At 35.7% G+C, this 22132-nt stretch overlaps 1 protein-coding gene across 1 annotated transcript in view; it reads right to left on the minus strand.

The window, feature by feature from the left end:
* LOC150098108 (band 4.1-like protein 4) overlaps positions 1-22132 on the minus strand; it is a 637189-nt gene that overhangs the window by 330429 nt on the left and 284628 nt on the right. Inside the window, exons 10-11 of the mRNA XM_090406685.1 lie at positions 15761-15824; positions 2785-2876 (exon numbers count right to left, since the gene is read on the minus strand). Coding sequence (XP_090262811.1) covers positions 2785-2876; positions 15761-15824 — 156 coding nt within the window. The remainder of the gene's footprint in view (positions 1-2784; positions 2877-15760; positions 15825-22132) is intronic.

A 22132-nucleotide genomic window follows, 5' to 3' on the forward strand; every position in this document is an offset into this window, starting at 1 on the left:
CCTCCCTAAGACGTATAGTAGATGCTACACATTCACTATGCTATAAATTAGCAAAACAATTAGCATGTTCTTTCCCACTCCCTCCCCACACACACACACACCAGTCATATCACTTCCTATAAAAAAAAACTATCCATTTTAATACTTCGATTGACAATTTAACATTAAATAATACAGATATTTTTGATTAGCTTTGATATCACCTCTGTTCACCAATTTATCACTTCGAAAAAATGTTTTTCCTCCTGATATTAGTGATCTCTTTTCCTTTGTTATTCATTCCAGATATTTCTCTTGGAAGCACAAAATTTATAAACAGGTAGAGGGTACCTCTATGGGTTCTCCCCTCTCATCCTCTCTTGCCAAATTGTTATGGAATATTTTGAAAAACAAGCTCTTGATTTAGTCTCTCTCAAACCTTCTTTCTAGTTAAGATATGTGGATGATATGTTCTCTAATTGGCCTCATGGCCCAGACACGGACTTTTTCCTCTTTCATGTCAATAGTCTTCACCCTAGAATCCAGTTTACTATGAAAAAGGAAACTAATAGTTTAGTCTTTCTATACACCTCAGCAACATGCCTACCCAATAGTAACCTGTCCTTTTCAGTATACAGGAAACCCACTCACAAAAGTAGATACATTCACAAACTTTCCCATCATTATCTGCCTCCCCCCCCCAACAATATGGTATTATTAAACACTAACCAATAAAGCCTATAAACTTTGTTCCAATGAGTCCTCTCTTACAGCAATAGTAAATGAATATTTCATTGATTAAGCAGAACTTAATCATATACATCACATCTTCTTATCTAATGACTACAGTTCCCACAGTATCAAAAAATAAATAAATAAATATAATAATAATCAATCCTTCCCCCAATCCTTGCCCTACTTGTCAGAAAGTTTTTAGTAATGCTATCGTCATTCCCTATGTGTCATTCCCCACTTCATAAAAAATAGTCAGAATCTTAAAGAAATATAATCTCTGCATGGCTCTCAAGACCCACCACAACTTGCTACCCTTATCCTATTAAAGATCAGCTCTCTCCTCTCTCAGTGCCTGGAGTACAAGTAAAGTGCCCTGTTCCTACAAGTTGGTCTATTATGGACAGCCAGGAAGATCAGTCACCATCCACATGGAAGAATAACAAAAAATATATCTGCAGTCATGACTACGGTCAACCAGGTCTTGCAGACCATGCTTTAAATGCAGCTCATAGAAACAATTGGAAAAAGACCACCATGTGCCATTGTAGTAAATTTAGAAGAGAAACTGTTTTTGAAATCTGAAGTCAGATGCTCTCAGAAATCAGCCTAATTTGAATAAATATGATTGTATTAAACTTCTCAAAATATGGGAAACAATAATAGTTTGAAATCCCAATTTACATCCTAGGGTGCCAATAGGTGCCCACAGAGGGAGTACCACCTAGTAAGGACTCTAGTCTTTGGTTCATGTCTTTCACTTAGTTTTGTGTGGTCTTTGTGTTAGAAGTTTCATTATCTGATGATGTCTCAGTGACAGATGGAATACTGGAAGAATTAAATATTTTTAATCCTTTCTCAGGGCTGTTTCACTGCATTAAACCTCTAACATGAGTTTCTCCCAACACTTAAGCATTAAGACACAGATAAAATAGTCATTTAATTAAAGAGTTCCATAATGTTCTATAACTGCATATTTATTGAATTACTGGTTCTTCATTTTGGCATTCATGATACAACCACCAGAAAATACAGAGCAAAATATGTAGAAAACATCTCAGATTATGGATTATGGGTGATAAAAGGGAATACTAAGCAAATATTAAAGGGAGAGAGAGAGAGAGAGATCAAACATGTTACAGACAAGAGCATGGAGCTTGCTGGGATTTAACTGTCATAGTATTCTATACAGAATCTAGGAATGACTATTTTTAAAGAAGCAACAGTTATGAAAATGTCTTGCACAACAGTGAACTATAACGACATTTATTCTGAGCTCAATATAGTCATCAGCAATAAGTTTCATACACCACTATATTAGATGTGCAAGTCAACAGAAATACTATACTGCCAGACAAGGAAAATAAAAAGTAAAACCCTAAACAACGAATGTGCTATCCACTTTCACACTATAGGATATTAGTGTGCAGTTTCCTGTCATAACTATTCAAGTGCATATATTTATGATGGGATTTGGACAGACATCTGTGATAACCAAAACAGAATCATTTATGTAAAAATGTTTTGCAATTAAGAGTACTGAAGCATTTCAACATGTAATTGCATATGTGACAAACTGTATAAAATGTAGTTTTACATATATTCACATAGAATCTAAAAATTGAAATTATGCATATTTGCATAACTATTTATTTGTAATAGATAAGGGAGCAATAAATTAAGATCAAGATGTAGTAAAACAATATAATTTAGCATGCTTACTAATACAGATAAAGGCAGAATGTGTAGTACAAAAAAAACCTGAATGTGAAAAGAATTTTCAAATACTAAAGCGCTACTTTAGAAAAATATATTTTTTTTAAGGATAAAGAGTTAATCTTTATCTTTGATATGGCTTGATAAAAATAAGCTACATAAATGAATTATCAATCAACTATCAGCTAACAATTAAAATGGCACATCCACCAGGATTGGCTGGTTTAAGAGTAAATAAAATAAATTATGCAACCAACATAAAATGGCAGCATTTCAATATTTCAATTAAAAAAAAAGAAGAAAATTAGATACTGAGTATACATATATAAGTTGATCTGTAATTAATCTGTCACTAACCTGAAGAAGGCATGGTGTTCTACACAACATTTCCAAAGATGCTTACATGCTTGCTTGCTAGGCAATTCAAATCCATAAGTATTTTCATCATTCTAAATATGTTAAAAATTCAGTTTTGAAATTCACTGGTTGAAAAATATTTATCATCTAAAAGAGAGGCTACTTGATTCAATACTGATGCTGACATATAACATATCAAAAATAAATAAATTTAAAAAAAATTACACAAAAAAAAATGCATGTAGGCCTAGTTGATGCCATTTCTGCTACCCAACCAAGAGCATGCTGATTTGAATCATACTGTGGTATGGCTGATTGAAAATGCCATTGACTGGTAAGATAATGAGTGGGGCTAACAGCAAAAAAAAAAATGCATGTATGACTGAAGATAGTAAGACAGTGAGAGTGAGAGAGAATGATAGTGAAAACGTGATGAATGGCAGAAAGCAGAGTTATTAAAGATGAGGCATACACAGAGAGAAATGAAGAGAACTATGGATGTGTATGAAAGAGTGAAGACTGGAATGAATGATAGTTGTATGAAAGATGTAATGAATGACTTGTGAGTGACGCTATAAAGATATGACTGACTGATTTTCCCTTTCAGTTGTTACCGACTGTAGGTGATTTTGTAGGCTTTGCCTACAAAATCCACAAAGTATTCCTGGTGAGATTTATTTTTACAGGGTAGTTAACCATTGCTTTCCCCACTCCCCTATTTTATCCAAGCTCAGGACCGGCTATGGCTGGGACATGTTCATGACTGTAATATACGCGTGTTCACGGAGCCGGTTTGCCTGTTCTGGGGGCAAAAACCCAGATCTGATTATTAGAAATGTAATGAGTGAAAGGAGGATGCAAATAGTTTGTGTTACTGGAGGAAGAATGGGTAGAGTGACTAATACACTGAAGATGAAGAGTAAGCAAGCAAAAGAGTTGGTAGTCATAATAGGAGCAAATGACTTGGTTGGAAACAAGGAAATGCAAGAGTTGATAGCAGGAGGTTGTTCAGAAGAATAAAAGATAATAGTGTGGTAGGAATGGTAGTTAGTATGTTGCCCAGATATGACAGTGATGAGCTGAGGTAGACAGCAAAGATCATGAATGGTATGTTTATTGAAATGTGTGAAGAGAGAAAAGGGTGCAGTTTGCAAAGTGCAGGATGAGTTGGAAGGACAAATGGAACTATAAGAGTGGTGTATTGCATTTGAATGGTTTTAGTATGAGTCAACTGGAGGGGATGCTGTTGGAATGGAGAATAATGACCAGACAATGGATTTCAGCAAGTAAAAAGCAATGTGAAAGAGAACAGAAGAGTAAGGAAGAGAATGACTGAAGGAGTGGTGATGAACAGAGAAGTGAGTAGCATGAGTGAGGAGAACAGGAGTGTCAAACAGACAGGAAAATTGCAAGAGGGGAAGTTGGTGGATAGGGGCACAGTGAGAAAGATTGATGCTGGAAGGAAAAGAGAGTAAATGTATGAATAGACAAGAAAGGAATGGGGGAAACATTTGGGTCCAGAGAGGATTCTGGAATGGGTAATGAGAGACGAATGGTGGGGGAAAGGCACTGAGGAGTCACATCTGAGAGGTGGTATCAGTGAAACCCAAAAGCAAACTGTTATGTTTGTAAACGAATGCTAGAAGTATCAGAAATAAGAGGAAATGAAATTTTGCATTGAGTTTAACATACTGAGAATGACATAATGACAAGGAGAGAGATGGAGGGATATAATGTTTATCATGAAGACAGAAAAGACAAAAAAAAAAAAGGGAGGTGGACTGCTGTTGATGACAGAAAAGGAGTTGTGCCCATACAAGAGAGAAATAATGGCAGTGATTTTGAGGCAGTATGGCATGAGGTGCAGGTTGACAGAACAAAATGGTTAGTTGCATGTTGTTAAGACCTGGTAATGTGAAGTGCAGTGACAATATATAAGCAAATTAGCTAAGAAAATAGGAAAAGGGTGATCATTAAGAGCGATTTTAATTATTGTAATATAGTATGTAAATTAATTTCTTGGATTTTTGAGGGTAACTACCTCAGTGGGTATATAACAGAGCACACACAAGGATTGATGGTTTTGGATTTGATAATTTCAAGTAAGTCATTATAAATTAGGTGTTGCATCTCTCTCTCTCTCTGATTGGCGAGAGTTACCTAGAAGTTATTTCCTGAGTGGTTGCCAGCTATGTAAGGAAAGGATATACATAGAAATATAAAAATGGTGATTATGACAAACTCAGGAGACACCTTGTAGCTACTGGAATGAGAAGATGATGGAAAGGAGATCGGTGCTATTCAAGGACTATCTAGTAGAAGCAATATATAAATAGATTCCAAGGGTTAGAAGGTTAAATCAGGTAGGTTTGAAATGAGCGAATGAAAAGATTTTAAGCATGCAGTTATGGAGGCAGCATGAGTGATAATAATCAGTTGTATGAGGAGTACAAAGAATAGGCATGATAGTTCACTTGCATTAAGGGTAGCAAAAGTGTAGTATAAGCAGCAGTTAAAAAAAAGCACTAGGGAGTTCTTTTGATATATAGTCAGAAGAAAGAATGATTATGGAAGGATAATACTGATCAGTGAAAACAGTAAAAGGATAACAACCACAGAAGATATAGTTGAGATATTAAATGAGCAGTTCATAAAAGGTATTTCATCCTTATGAATGTGACATTATGCAGAGTTCAAGTGTCATACCATGCACAAATCTCAAAAAACTTTTGCAACTTATGTGTAGTGTTGAGGTGTGTCGACTGACTTCTGTATGAATCCTTGGACTGCTTGGAGATGCTCTGTAATAATAATATGCAACAGAATGACTACAAACAACCATGATCAAATTATAAATGCTGTATTCAAGTGAGTGTAACTATTTGGAGTTTTAGATTCCAAATTTCACACTTAATTAGTATGTAAGAAAAACTTCTTTGGGGGAGGGGTGCATACAACTGCAAGCTAAGCATGTGCTAAATTTGATTGTGTACAGAATGATGGGTAGTTAGGAGTAAAAATAATAATAATAAAAAAAAAAACAGAATAACCACATTATGCACAGCATTATTAACAAAATTATTTGCAATAGAAAATCCTGCAAATGTTCCCTTTTAACATTCATTTTTTGAATATAGCAAGTCATGAAGTAGACTTCTTATACTTGAAATGTTAAATATGAAAATAACTGTTGAGAAAAATAAAATTCAACTACAGGTACAACATTAGTTTTCTGGCACCCTTGGCTTCAGAGCCATACCTGCTTAGCCATTTTGCAGGACTAATAAAGATTATGTAATAATCTCATCAGTGTACCTCTGACCCACAAATTATCCCTTCTATATCTCTATGGACTTCTAAAAACTTAAACATATATTACATGCGAAGTAAGTGATTAAATGAAAGTAGAAATGATACAGTACACATTTGCTAGTATGAATGAAATAGAATTATTAATTAAACAGGTATTAAATATAAATTAATATGAATTAAATATTTAATGAAATGCAATTGTCAGCACAGGTAAAATGATACAAGTTTAGCAGGACAGTAGTATAAATGAAAACATATGAAGAATGCTGCAATAGTACCATTCTCAAAGTGGCAAAATTTAGAATTTTACTGACTGTAGATCTAATCAAAGGTCTGGAAGATGAATTCTATGAGAATTAATATCAGTTTCAGAAATAATTGATTTATTCTTTGAAGACATCCTTCACTATAGTGAAGGATGTCTTCAAATCAGTGTTTTAATTTAAGTTCTCTTGATGAAACAGCTTAGCCTATTCCATTAACTATCCAATAAGTCCACCCTATCACTTTAACATTTTAAAAACAATTCCATCATCACTCAATCATGCTCAGTACTTTTACCAATTTTTAATTTTTTATAACACTACTTTGCTTCTTAGAATTACTGTAAAAATTAAATTAAACTTGCCAAGAATTTATATTCTTGTTTAATCCTTTATCCAAGTGTAAGCAAACAAAGTTTGTGTATGAAGTATCTTCACAACTAGGCTACTTCTATAGAGAGGCTAATGACTTCACATCGATGCAAAGCACATCCTTTCAGGCATGCATAATGCTATGCACACCTGATGCTATACTTGTTAGTGTTTTTCAGCATCCATGTAATTCGTTGAGATATTTTAGTAACTTTTGCAATATGCCCTCTGAACTTTAACTCTTTGTTCCACCATTATCCCCAAGTCCCTAGTCTCATCAATTTTCTGCAATCCAATAACATCAATGTGATACACCATATACAGCCTTTTCAACCCGAAACATAACCTTGCATTTTGCAACATTAAATTGCCAAGCGTTATCCTTTGCCCACAATACCAATTTATTTAAATCATCCTGCAAGCTATCTACATCATCTAAGTCATCTATTGCTCTCCCCAGCTTTGCATCATCAGCAAATAACTGAATATCCCCTCTTAAATCTGTCCCTATGTCATTGATATACAAATTAAAGAGTAGTGACTAATGGAGCACCAAATCCTGAGGTACTCCGTTAGTCCCCATCATCCTCCTAGACTCCACCCCACCATATACTACTCTGTGGTGTCTATCCATCAGCCATCCCCCTATCTATGCTACTAGCCTCATATCCATTTCCATCCTCTCCAGTTTTTGTAATAATTTTCCATGTGGTATTCTGTCAAATGCCTTGGCAAAGTTGAGCAGTATCATGGTGTAGCTATTAACCTTTATCCAATTCTGCTGTCACTTTATTATAAAATGTGAATAAGTTACTAAGATAGGACCTACCCTTTACAAAGCCATGCTGCCCACTATAAAATATTGCATCCCTATCCATCCACTCTTGTATTTTTACCTTTCACCAACTTTTCCAATATTTTAACAATAACTCCCGATACATTAATTGGTCTGTAGTTTGCTATCTCTGTCTTGGAGACATCTTTATGGAATGGTACTACTATCTTACCCTCTTTCCACTCCCTTTGAACCCTGCCAGAGATGAGACTTAGATTGAACAACTTTGTCAGTTCTCTTGCACATTCACATAGTACACAGGCTGATATGCCATCCAGTCCCACTGCTGTGTTCACATTCATATTTTTTTAATATGCTGAACACCTGCTGTTCACCTACCTCAATTTTGATGTGTGTCTCTGTAATATCAGCTAGTGTAAAATCTCCACCTGGATGATACACATTTGCAAAATGATCACTCAGCAACTCAACTATTTATTATTATTATTAATAAATGCCACCTCCAGTTAGTTTGAGGAGTCATTGCAGGAGGGCACACTACTCTACTTTGCCAAATACATCTCTTCCTCTCCACAACTACAACACTATCACAATTAACTGCCCATCATAGCCAACAACAATATTTTTTGTCTGTAAATTGCATGTGTCCTAAAAGCCTATTTGTCTGTACACAGGATGAAAAACCTGAGATTCAGGGAGAAAAAAAACGCTGCTACCACCGTATGAGATTGGATAACTCACCTTCAACTGAAAAAGCCCATATAAGGATTCCCCTTGTCACGACAAGAATCGAACCCAGGTCTTTTCCAATCAAAGGACACAGTCAACTTCACAGTCATTTCTTTTGGCACAGTCACCATCCTACTTTGAACTTTGTTTAAAGTCATTCTACAATAGTCCTTTTTCCTCTTACTTGCTACATGAGGAAAAAATGCTTTTACTTTGGCCAATTCTCTCTCTCTCTCTCTCTCTCATAGTCCGATTTGGCCTTCCTTACCATACTAGTCACCCTTCTTACTTACACTTTGCACTGCTCATGAGTATGCTGATCACTATTTTCTTTATATTTCCTCCGCAATGATTTCTTTTTCTTTCTTTCTTTTTTTTTTTTTTTTTTTTTTGCAGCTCTTGCTTTATATCCCTACTCATCCACTTAATTCCAACTTGGTTTATCCTCCTGACCTTTGGTATGCAGTCTGATACTCAGTACTGTTGACAGGGTGTAGCACAGAGGCAGCCTGCCTCACGGCAAGGCTTAATAAGGGAGTTCGTTTAGCCATATTGCAGTAGGCGGCATCGCATTCCTGTTAGCATAGCAAGTGCGAAAGAAGTGTTTGCAAACTTAAACTAATTAAAAATTATTTGCGAACAGCAATGACCCAAGAAAGATTGGTTGGTCTAGCTACTATATCGATAGAGGCAGACATAGCTTAAAATTTAAATTTAGAATATCTTATAAACAGTTTTACTGTGCAATATCCCCATAGAGCAAACATTTTAATTAATATTATTATGTAATCGTTTTGCATTAATGTTTCTCTTCTAATAAAAACAAAACAGCAATTGGAGATTTTCTTATTTTTGTCTTATAATCCATCAGGGACGATATTTAATTGTTTGCCTCAGGGTGTGATCTAATCTGCCAATAGCTTTGCTGATACTGCTACCCTCAAGCAATCTCTGATCACTTGCCATGCAGAACTGACATTATTTCATTGTAGCTTCTCAAGCCATGGCACTGTTCCAAGATGACGAACATAAACCCCTTCTTGACACGAAATAAGGGAAGTTGCCACATGTCTGGCTACTTCCCAGAACAATACTGCACGGTCACTCTCTCCCCAATTGGAGGCAGAATGTCTATTTGGTTATGGATACATCTTCTGATGCTTTTATGAGATCCAACACCTTCAAACCCCTTGTTCCCTCTATAAGATGTTGTTTCGTGTAATTATCCCATAGCAAATGTATAAATCCCACTTCCATCTCGCTATTCCCCCTTTCCTCAATCCAATCAATGTCCCCATAGTTAAAGTCTTCCATAATAATTGTTTGGCCTACACTCATTGTGATGATTTGCTTACTTGGCATCTACATCTTCCTACAGACCTCCTGGTCTATAACAGTGTCCAACACTGTATTTTGTCCTATTTATCTCTATCCCCACACCAGACAGCCTCAAATGAACCATCTCCTTCAGTCCTAATATCCTCTTTAACTTTTAATTTTGTTGGTTGTAATTCTGCAGCTATGATCAGCAATACCCACCTCCTGTCCTGTTCCTACTATTTTCCCTGAAAATACAATACCCTTTACATTTTATTCCTGTAACTATATAATTTTCAGTCAACCAGGTCTCAGTGATGCCTATAATTTTTGGCCAAGTTAAGCTTACCAACGGCAAAAACTATGTAGACCATATTGGTCTGTTCCAGTCTCATTATCCATCTAATATCTTCTTTTGAGGTCTCCTGGTCTTCTCTTTCCAACTGGTTTATATTTCATTATTTGTTTAGTATATTGGGTGTTGGCCATTCAGTTTACATGTTCTATCCAATTTTTTTTGTAACTGTTTACGTTTTCTTCTATTAATTTTATTTTTAGTTCTTTTAAAATATCTTTTCTCCTTTTTTTTTGTCTAATAATATGTATTTTGCAGTTCTTCTCATGAATCTCATTTCATTTGTTTTTATTCTTTGTTTATCTTGTTCGTTTATTGCCCAAATTTTGCTGCCATATAATAATGCAGGCACTGCTCAAGTATTATATATTTTCAAGTGTTTTTCTTTTTTGTACAATATTTGGATCGAGTGTTCTAGTGTACTGTTGTTTTAGTTTTATCTATGGATATTTTCATTCCAAACTGTTCTACTATAATGTTTAAATTATATAGTGCTCTTTGTAAACTGTCTTCTTTATCTGATATTATTACTTGATCATTTGCAAATAATAGCATATTTATTTTGTTATTCCAGGAAATTTCTATACCTGGATTGTTTAAGGTGTTCCACTATTTTAATATTTCATTCACATAAATATTAAAAAGTGTTGGAGACAGGGAGCATCCCTGCTTACTTCCTTGGTTTATAAATTATTTTTCAGACATTTTTTGTATATATTCAATATTGTATATAGTAAAATATTGGGTATATTTATTCTTTGTAATATATCAAATAGTATATATCTTTTTACTTTGTCAAATGCCTTTTCATAATCTATAAACAAAAGATGAGTTTCTAAATTAAATTCTCTTCTTTTCTCTATAAGTAGTTTTAAACAAAAAGCTGCATCCATTGTAGAATGTCTTTTTCTAAATCCATTTTGACATTCTAATAATATTTTTTTTTCAAATTTTCATTAAGTATTCTACTATATATTTTGTAACAAGTATTCGATAAACTAATATGTCTGTAATTAGCAGGTTTTGTTTCATCCCCTTTTTTAAATATAGGTATTACTATACTTGTTTTCCATTCTATTGGTATTTGTCCATTCAAATATATTTTATTTAAAAATTTTAATAATCTCTGACGAAATTTTTTTCCAGCAAATTTATACAGTTCAGAGTTTATCCCATCTTCTCCTGCTGATTTTCCATTTTTTATTTTACTTTAATTTGCCTTTAACTTTTTAATCTACTTAATTTGCCATCACATCATTAAAAATTGTGACTAAATAGTTTAAATATTTTACTTGCTCTATAGGTTTCTTATTCATAATGTAGTTGATGTTTTGAATGCTTTTGCTGATTTTTATTATTATTTTGAACATAATTGTCTTGAGCAGTTCCATAGAGTCAGACTCCTCATTCAATACCCATTGCATTCATTGTTCACACTACCTAACATACCTCTACTTCAACTCATTCACTGATGAAGCATTCATCACCATTTCTGACCACCCACTAACCAAAAAAAATCTAGTCTTAAAATTCTTGCTAACCTCATTCTTATACAATTCATAGGAGTGACTCCTTGTTTTCTCCTTCCTGCTATGTATTGACACTGAAAGTCTTCAGTGTAAATCCTATAAAACCCCTTTGTAACGTTTACTGTCTGCTGCGTTATTGTAATATCTTCTTTTATTCTTTATTACATTAGCAGTGAGTGCACTTTCTCTCTTGTAACCTTTCTCACTTACTCTAATGTTTATTCACCTTTTGTATTTTACTAGTCATATGCCTATGAACACTGGAAAATTTATTTGTTAAGACTGCACCATCCAGTATTTCAATATCGGCAAAAGCCTCAGTAAAACATCCAGTAGATTTCTCTCTCTTGCTAGCGTAAATTCCTTCAACAAAGTTTACATAAACAGTCGTGGTTCTTAAGTAATTAAACTGTGCTTTTAATGCCTTAGTTGTTTCCTGCTCACTAGTCCAATTATTTTTAGAAACAGTGCATTGTAAAATAAAGGATCAGGCAGCACTCTTTTAACAAATAATTAAAACACATTTATTTACATTAATATGAAATATACATGAATCAAACGACAGGGAGATTGCTTTCTCTACCCATCTAAAAATCTTTAGCATAAAATTAGAACCCTTTTGCTTCATCACTAAATAATCTCTTTAACTCAAAAAACTTATTTACTCTGCTTACAAATTCAACTTATTAAACTTCTAGTTTACTCGCAAAGAGGTTAGCTAACTCTCTGTTAAGTTATTTTTACAAATTTGATATCAACTTCTAACATGCCAATTGACTCTTTTATGGATGCTTCTTATTACTATTAAACTAATTCTTAACAATCCATATATAACATATCTCTTAGATTATAACAGAACTTACAGAGACTCTGTATTGCACATTCAGTCAAGAGTCTTGCACTAAAATTTTTATGGCATTTCTTTCATCTGGAATTTTAGGCTTCCTTCAGAGTGTCTTGCTTCAGCAGTATCACGTCAGGATATTGGCGGGCTTTTGGACTGCAATCTGTGGTACTTGAATAGCACATGCAAGAGGTTTCAGTATACGGGCAAATTCTCCTCTGGATCCTACTTCAGGAACTTCTGCTTCTAACTGCCACCACTTCTGCTACTAATTGTCGATGACTATGCCTGTAACTAACTGCCGCCGACTGGCTCTGACTCTCTTTAATAACAGCGCTTCGCCTTGCTCTCTTGGCAACTGGATCTCGGCTCTCCTTTGTTAGCAACTGGACCTGGACACTCCTCTCTTGTAACTGGGGCCTTATCTCTCTTCTGCCACTGCTCTGGTTCCAACTGTCCTCTGTTGTGGTTCCGCCTGTCTCTCCTCTGCCAATGACTGGAAGCCCCTTATGCTCGGCTCAGTCCCCTTTTATTTTGCAATCCTGGGGCCTTGCACTAAGGGTAGTAAACCCCGAAGAATTCGGTATAAAATAAATCTTTCATCTTCTTTTAAGTTCAACCTGCTCTTTGTTCTCCTCCATGCATTCTTTTGATCGTATTTTGCCGGGCAGCGGAAACTTGTCTCTAAAAGTAGTGGACCTCTTTGATACTTTGCTTGTCCTTTCAGGCCACATAAACTTCTCTAAACCTAGCAGAACTCTTAGATACTACTTTAAACGGGTTATGCGCAGAGCTTGTAAACAACTTTCTCATACACAAAAATAGTAAACAACTTTCTTGTGCTCTTGCACATAGCTATATACAAAGTTCTGATGGCAAAGCACTGCCTTTGTTTTTGACGTTAAAACAGTAAATTTCTCTTCCCATAGGGTTAACTACATTAATATTTAGCAAAATATACATAGAAACAAACAAGGTTATTTACAGTTCTCATGAGACTTGACCTATGTAAAAATCGATGTAAAGTGCTTTGGTATTTTTAAGCTACATCGAATTTTACACATTTAATAACTTATACACATCTATCATGTCCCCTCTTATTCACCTATTAATAAGGTTTTGAAGTCTACCAACCTTCAATCTGTTCTCATAGAAATCATTCCCAAAACCTACCACAATCTTGCTCACTCATCTCTCAATTCTATTCTCTCCAACACATCATCCCTGCAGAAACCAGGTGACTAGATCTGCATGCAGTAGACCAGATGTAGTCTTATTAAAGCAGAATAATAACTTCCTTATCCCTGCTTGTCAGCATATTCTTCAACAGCCATATAATATGATCGTTGTTTGGGCACTTTTGTCCTCTAAACTTCAACTCCCAGTTCACAGTAAACCCCAAATACCATCTACTCAATTTCCTGCAATTCGGTTTCATCAATTATAGTACACACAGCTTGTTATCTCTTCATCCCAAAGTTCATGACCTTACACTTGTTCATGTTAAACTGGCAGCCATTTACCTCTTCCCCCTACTACCAGGCTATTTCAGTCATCCTGTAGGATTTAAATGTAATCTGCATACTAACTTGACAAATAGAAACATCTTATGTTTCTATTTGTTTAATTAGTTAAACATAATATAGATTTTACTTAAACAATTTTTTTTTTATTAGCATAAAATTTTTACCCCAGTAAAAGGGCAACTTCAGTATGACTTTCAGATTAACCCTGCAGAGGTCACGGCTGATCTGACAGATACAAATTTTTAATATAAATATTCTTACACATATCCAGTGTATAGCTTGGAGGTCATGACTAGCTGCGCATCCATATATCATGAGTGATATTTCAGACTGTTTATGCAGTCAGTTTTGGTTTAACATGTGTTATGTAAAGGTGTGTGATAATTCATAGTAAATTGTATCTGAGAGATACAGCGACCTCTGATGTAAGTATAGTATTGGTTTTTTTTTTTTTTTTTTTTTAGTTTTTTTTATTTACCGTTGAAAATGGCTGGAAAAATATATCGATCGGATAATCCATCAGATATTGAAGAGATTTGCGATTTTGTTACTCGAGTCTGATGATGAGAATGATGGAGTCGAATGTGAAAGTGATATTTTATAGTAAATTGTATCTGAGAGATACTGTGAATTCCGATGTCAGTATGGTATTGGTTTAGTTGTTTTTTTTTTTCTTTGTTTCTCTGTTCAATAATTTCTAGATTGTAACTGAAAATAAATAAACCATCATGCATTATATTTGCAGTGTTTTTTTTTTTTAATTTTATCGCATTTTAGCACATACTAGTAATGAATATATCTCTCAGATAGCGACTTCCGCTGCAATTTTTTCGACCGCAACCTCCACAGGGTTGAACAACTAGAACAAAAACTTGTAAATTCTACAATGAAAACACGTGAACTGGTGTAAATGATGTGTAGAATGACATGGTCCAATTAAATAACTTTAACACGAGATTTTTAAAAAAAAAGGACATGTAAAAGGTGTAAAATATAGAGAGCAGAGCATTAATTGGCCACAAAGCATATAAAACAAATTTGAAATAATTGCTATTATATTATAGATATCCAGTGTAATCTTAGGCAAAATAGTCATGTTTAGTACTTAAAATATATTGTTCCTTGTACTTAATGGTGTTTAATGGCAATAGTTACAGCTTGTTAAGTTCAGTTTTTTTTTTTTTTTTTTTAAATCTATTGATGTCGTAAATACAGCTGAAGAAACCATCTTACATAAAGTTTTATATATTCTCTCTTTCAGCATTGTCAATCTTCAAGAATTCATTCTGGCAATTATTTACAATGGCTAACATGCTGCAGATGCACAAAGCAACAATGATCAGTATTCCAGATCTTAACTGTATATGCCCTACTATGAACTTATAAAGCTAGTACTGAAATTCTCTCTAATAATAGTCTGCAATTAGCTAGATTAACTTAAATAAAAATGTGCTTTAATAAAAAATGAACTTTTGTTTTTGTTCTATTTGTGTTCTATTACTAAGGAAGGGCAAAGAGTTCATGAAATGCACACAAATTTATAAATTGAGTCATTTGCCTCCTAACTTTGGTATAATTCAAGGTATCAACATCATAAACAGCAAAATATTAAAATAAAACAGATTTTGTGTTATTATGGGTAGTATAATATAGATTGTGTATTGTATATGTATTGATAATAGTGATTGTCTGTGAAAATACTAGTGGTGGTGGTGGTGCTGGGCAGTAGATGGCATTGTTGTAGATGATGCGGTTCGCTGTAGTTGGTGAACTGAGTGGTGGAAACTGAGAGTTGTAGAGTAAGTGCCCTCCCACAATGAGTCTTTGGACTCCTTGAAGGTGTGACGTAAAAATAACAATAATATTGCAGTTTTAAGTCTACAAATTTTGTAAGTAAAATTGTTATAATTTGCAAATGCATAAAATTACTTACATTTTTATCTCTAACTCGCAACATGAAATACTTTCCCTTAAAATAAACTTTAGTAATTCTGGGCCTATTGCAAATAAAAATATGCAAATTATTTCATACTAAATAAGACTACATTAAACAAACATATGGGTGCAAACAAGGAAATTTTTAAATCAGCTAGGTGCATAACCTTAATTATAATAATTGACGGATTATCAAACTTTTTCAATAAATTATCTTTCTTTTAAAAATCATTACAAAATATAAATGCATGTATCACTATTATCATTAATATTCCGAAGGTGTACTGAAAAGTTGTGATAATCACCAAGAAGGAATTGAGATAGAACCATGTAACTTACACATTATTCTACATATTCCCCACCAAGTGTTGTACAATGCTGCTGAATCATTTGCAATCCTTTAAGAAAAGTCTATCCTTGTTGCACAAACCAGTGATTATCTGTGAAATAATCCTCAGCTGCATATATGACTCCATCATCGATGGTAAATTTTGTTCCTTTCAAGTGTTTCTTTAAATTTCAGAATAGGAAATAGTCAGATGGGGCCAGGACTAGTGAATAGGGTAGGTAAGGCAGACATTGAAATCCCAAGCTGTGTATTGTCTGGTGGGTTTCATGAGCAGTGTGAGCAGGTACACTGTCCTGCAAAAGCAACATGGCTCTGCTCAGTTTTCCGTGGCATTTTTCCTTCACTACCTCATTCAGAGCTGTCGAATAAATTGCTGCTGTAACAGTTTCACCTTTTTTGAGGTACTTGTAAGGATTACACCATCCATATCCCAAAAAGGCAATGGCAAGAACTTTCCCTGCTGATTATTGGGTTCAGAACTTCTTTGGCCATGGAGAACTTTGTGTTTCCACTACACTGATTGTTGTTTGGTTGTCATAGTGATGAAGTCATGATTCATCAAATGTCACAATACAAGCATATTGACCCAAAATCGCTTGAGATGATAGCACACTTTCTCTCTTTTGGTTGGCATTCAAACATTTGGGGACCCACTTTGCTGAGAGCTTCTGTATGTCCAGATGTTGGATAATAGCTCATTCCCCCAGAGTCTTTGCAATGTTTCTGCATCAATATTTTCAGGAGTGAGCGCTGTTAGAAAACAGCACTCACTGTTGGGACATCTGTTGTCTCAGGACTTGACAACCCATCGGACAACTGTTGGATATGCTGGGGAACAGTCCCCTAAAGTCTCACACAAAATTTGTGAATTCCAGGTTTGGATTTTTCTTGCAGCACAAAAAACTTGATGACAGCCTGCACCTCAGTGTTTTTGAATTTCTTCAAAACCTCTGAAGTGTCTTCTATATCCTAAAAGAAAAAGAACAAATTATTTCAATTTGATGAAATATGGGGTTAAAGAGTTTTAAGATATGTTCTTTCTTGTGTCATATCAGTTGCTTTAATATCATTTTTGTTCTAGCTGTTTATCAGAACTTTTCAGTCCCCCCCCCTTGTATTATACAGTATTTCCATGGACTCAAAAGACTCATCACAGGAGGTCCATTATTTGGACACTTGCCATTTATTCACACAACAGCTATCATGCCTCTCCTCAAACTCATTCATAGACAAAGCACTCCCAACCAACTTCAGCAACCCATGCTACCCATTCACCACTATGCAAGAAAAAAGTCTGGTCCTAATACCCTTACAAACCATATTATTACATAATTTCCAAAAGTGACCCCTGATTATTTCCCTTCCTGCCATGTATTGAAAAAAGTTTTCAGTGCCAATCCCAAAACCCCTGTAATAATTTATATGCTTCTATTATGTATCCTCATTTTCACCAAATATTGTTTCATGTTTATGGAATGCTCCCTATGTGTCCCTCACCTCTGGTTCCCCTTCACCATTTCTTCATCCTCAAGGAATATAGGTGTCCAGATCTGCATGCAGTAGTCCAGATGTGGCATTATTAATGCCTTATATAGGGTAACAATATACCTCCTTATTCCTGCTTGTCAGTGTATTCTTCAACAGCACATAATCTGATGTGCTGTTTTCGCTACCATTGCAATATGCCCTCTAAATTTCAACTCCCTGTCAACAATCACTACCAAGTCCCTGGCAACATCATCAGTTTCTTGCAATTCAGTTCCTTCATATAGCACACAGGTTGTGATCTCTTCACAAAGTGATTTACTTTACACTTGGCCACATTAAACTGGCGGCCACTTATCTTTGCCTATACTGCTAGTCTATTTAAGTCTTCCTGCAGAATCTCTACATCACCTTCATTTATCATTCCTCTTCCTAATTCAGCATCATCAGCAAACAACTGAATATTTCCCGTCAAATCATTTCCTATATCACTGATATACAAATTAAACAACAGAGGACCAGTACTAAGCCCAGTGGTACACCACTGGTCACCTGACTGCTCCATAAGATAGAGAGCGCTCATGAGTCAAGCGTGGTGGATGTGTGTAAGAAGAGCTCCAGATTGAGATAAGTATTCTTGGAATAATTAAATATATATGAGTGTATGTTGGAGTAAGAGCTGCTGTAAAAGTTGTGCGCTACCATTATTATTAGTGTGGGGGATTTTGTTATGCTAAAACTTAATTATGAATTAGCTGTTATTATTAGACTTTAGAGTGGTAACCGGCAGATTAAACATGGCGGCAGCTTTGTCATTCCATGACTTTAATTAAGACTTCAGTCATTTCGTTAAGTGTGAGGTGTGTTATATGTATTCTTTTGATTACATAAATGATTTGTGGATGTTCAAAGCGGATGGAAGGAGGGTGTGTGCAAAATGTGACCTGAACAAGGAATAGACGAATGCAAATATGAAACTGACAACAGAAAGTGTTAGTAGCGAGAATGTCGCGGGGAAAATGAGTGCACGTTTGAAAGAGAGGATGGTGTGAAAGAGAGGCGAAAGAATGTTAAAAAATTGGAAAAAAAGAAAACGAGTGATTTAAAAATCATAAAATATGTTAATAAGGATGAAAGTGAGGTGAGAGGGTGGCGGAAGGAAACTAAATTGAGAGAACGAATGAAACTGGAAATGGCGTGATGCAGGAATCGAAAGAATGAATGACAGCGAAAGTCCGACGCATGTTGGACTTTCGCTATCATTTTGCTATCATGCCTGGACCGAAAGTATGGAAGCACAGAAGGTTGAATGAGAGTGAAAGTGAGAAGAGGGTGTCGAGAGTTAGAAAATTAGAAAAAATTAATGAAAGAGAGAATGTGACAGGAGATTCGGAAGTTGAATTGGATTGGATGAGGAAAGAGATGAAATTGATGCGGAATGAAATTAAGAAAATTCGGGTAAAAAAACTATTAAAACTAATCATGATGGCATGAAAGAGTTACTGAAAGATGAGCGAGTAGAGTTATATGGTGACTCCATTATTAAAGGTGGGCTGGATGATAGAATGCACAAGGTATGTTTTCCAGGTGGTAAAATGAGTAGAGTGATTGAGGCATTAGATATGAGGAGTGAGCGACCAAAGGAGTTGATGATTTTAATCGGCACGAATGATTTGACAGAGGAAAAAGAGCAAGTCAGAATGGATGTCAAGAGGCTGCTTAGAAGGATAAAAGAGAATAGTGTGACAGGAAGGGTAATCAAAGTGTTGCCTAGGTATGACTGTGGTGAGATGAAGTGGAGAGCAAGGATTATGAATGATATGCTGGCTAAAATGTGTGAGGAGATGGGAGTACAGTTTGTTAATGTGTAGAATGAGTTTGAAGGAAGAAGTGAACTGTATGGGAAGTGATGGACTGCATTTGAGTGGTTATGGTGTGAGTCGCTTGGAGAGACTGCTGCTGGAAGGTAGAGAAGTGAGAGAGAATGAATCAGATCAAGTGGGAAGTGATGTGGAAGAGCAGGAGAATAAGACAGGAGAGATTGAAGAGGTGGTTATGAATGAGGAAGTGAGTGGTATGAGTATAGAAAATGAGAGAATGGGTGTGCAAGAGGAGCAGGAAACGGGAAGGCTCAGGGTGGACAGGGGTACACAGCATCAGAAAGGTGGATGCTCCGAGAGGAGGTGAGAGCATGTGTAGACAGGAAAGAAATCGGATGACCTGGGATCAAGAGGAAACAGTTGGAATTGAAAATGGTTTTAAAATTAATAAGCAGAAAGGGAAGGGCCTCAGTCAAGCATGGAGAGATCATATCGAGTGAGTGGTATCAGTGGAACTAGCTGTAAATCAAGAAATGAGCTGTTGTGTTTGTATACAAATGCTAGAAGTATAAGAAACAAGGCAGATGAAATGGTTGCATTAATTGCATCTATTCACCCAAAGATTGTCGGAATAAGTGAGACATGGTTGGAAGAGGATGACATCCTGACAGGAATAGAGATGGAAAGTATAATGTGTTTCGTAAGGATAGAAGGGATAAAAAGGGAGGAGAGAGTGCTATTGATGACAGAGAAAGAGTTATGTCCATACAGGGTAGAGATGCAGGAGGAAATAGTGCCAGTGGTTTTGAAGCAGTATGGTGTGAGATACAGGTGAATGAAATCAAATACTTTTGATTCCATTCACCAGATATTATAGACCAGATAATGTGGATGGTGGTGATAATGAAATGTATAATCAAATTAGTCAAGCAAATAAGAAAAGGGTGATCATAATGGGTGATTTTAATTATGGCAATATAGACTGGAATGATGAGATAGCAACTGGAAGTAAACGAGTTTCTTGAGTTTTTCAGTTAACTGCCTCAGGCAGTAAGTAACAGAGGACACGTGAGGATTGAGGGTCTTGGATTTGGTCATCTCATCAGAAGATGTAATTATAAACGAGGTGTCAAATCATCCACCAATTGGTGAGAGTGACCATGAGGTGATTACCTGGGTGGTAGCCAGCAGTGTGAGGGCCTCTGTGAGAAAAGGGTATATGTGGAACTACAAGGGGGGGGGGGGATTATGAAGAGCTCAGGAGACAGCTTGCGGGTGTAGCATGGGGGATTTTCAAAAAACTATCTAGTAGATGCAATGCCTAAGCGTATTCCAAGGGTGAGAAGGTTAAATAAGGTAGGTGTGAGATGGATGAATAAAGAGATTAAACATGCGATACAGAGAGAGAGAGGGCATTGTGGAGGCAGCATAAGAGAAGAGGAAATAACCAATTCCATGAGGTCTACAAAGACCAGGCAAGCAGGGTGACTTGGTTGGTGAGGGTAGCTAAAGAGAGGTATGAACAGCAGTTAGCTAATGAAGCCAAAAATAATCCTAAGGAGTTCTTTCGATATATAGCCAGCAAAAGAAAGAATGATTATGGAAGGATGACATTAATTGGAGAAAATGGTATAAAGACAGATGTTGCAGAATGTGTGGTGGATATACTTAATGAGCAATTCATAAAGTTCTTTCAATCTTGTGAATGTGACTTCATGGAGAGATTGAGAACAGTTGATGATAGGGAGGAGAGACTGACTGTAAGTGAGCAAGAGGTGTATGCAGAGTTGAGTTCACTACATGTTAATAATGCTGTGGGAATTGATAATGTATTCTGAATCAATGTGCCAGGGAGTTGACACCTGTCTTGACATTTTTTTTAATACAAGTCTTGCACTCGGTCAAGGCCTTAAGGAGGGGAAGAAGGCCAAGATTGTGCCACTTCATAAAAGAGGTGATCGAACTCAAGCATACAAACTATAGGCCTATCTGTGTGTCAGGTGTTGTGGTTAAGTTGTTGGAGAAGCTTGTGAGAACTAGGATCCAGAGTTGGGTTGACAACAATGGTATCTTTGATGGACAGCATGGATTTGATAAAGGGAGGTCATGTTTTATTAATCTACTTACTTATTACAATAAAGTGACTGCTTCCTTGGACAGAGGAGAAGGATATGCAGTAATATACTTAGATTTAGCAAAAGCTTTTGATACAGTACCTCATGATAAATTTATAGTCAAACTAGAGCAGATTGGGTTGGATATTAGTTTAGTGGATTGGATTGGAGACTGGCTATCTGATAGGTATCAACGAGTTGTGTATGGGGGAGTGATATCCAGGAAAAGGAAAGTCACTTGTGGAGCGCTTCAGTGTCTGCTTTGGGGACATTACTGTTTAATTTGTATATTAATGATATTGGTGAAGATTTGGATGGAGATATTCAGTTGTTTGCAGATGATGCAAAGTTGGGACAAGCCATTAAGAGTAGTGAAGATGTAATGGGCTTACAAGAAGACTTGCAAAAATTGAGTGATTGGGCATGGAAATGGGAATGTGAGTTCAATGTTGCAAAATGTAAGGTTTTAAAATTTGGAAAACAAAGATGGAAAACAGAATTTATGCTTAGTGAGGATATATTGTTGGAGGTGGAGGAAATAAGAAATATGGGGGTGATGGTGGATAAGGATCTAAAATTTATGGGACACATAGCCAAAATTG

Source organism: Typopeltis vanoorti, chromosome 16, assembly GCF_054136105.1.
Source record: "Typopeltis vanoorti isolate ZY-2024b chromosome 16, IOZ_Tvanoo_1.0, whole genome shotgun sequence".
Taxonomy (NCBI): domain Eukaryota; kingdom Metazoa; phylum Arthropoda; class Arachnida; order Uropygi; family Thelyphonidae; genus Typopeltis; species Typopeltis vanoorti.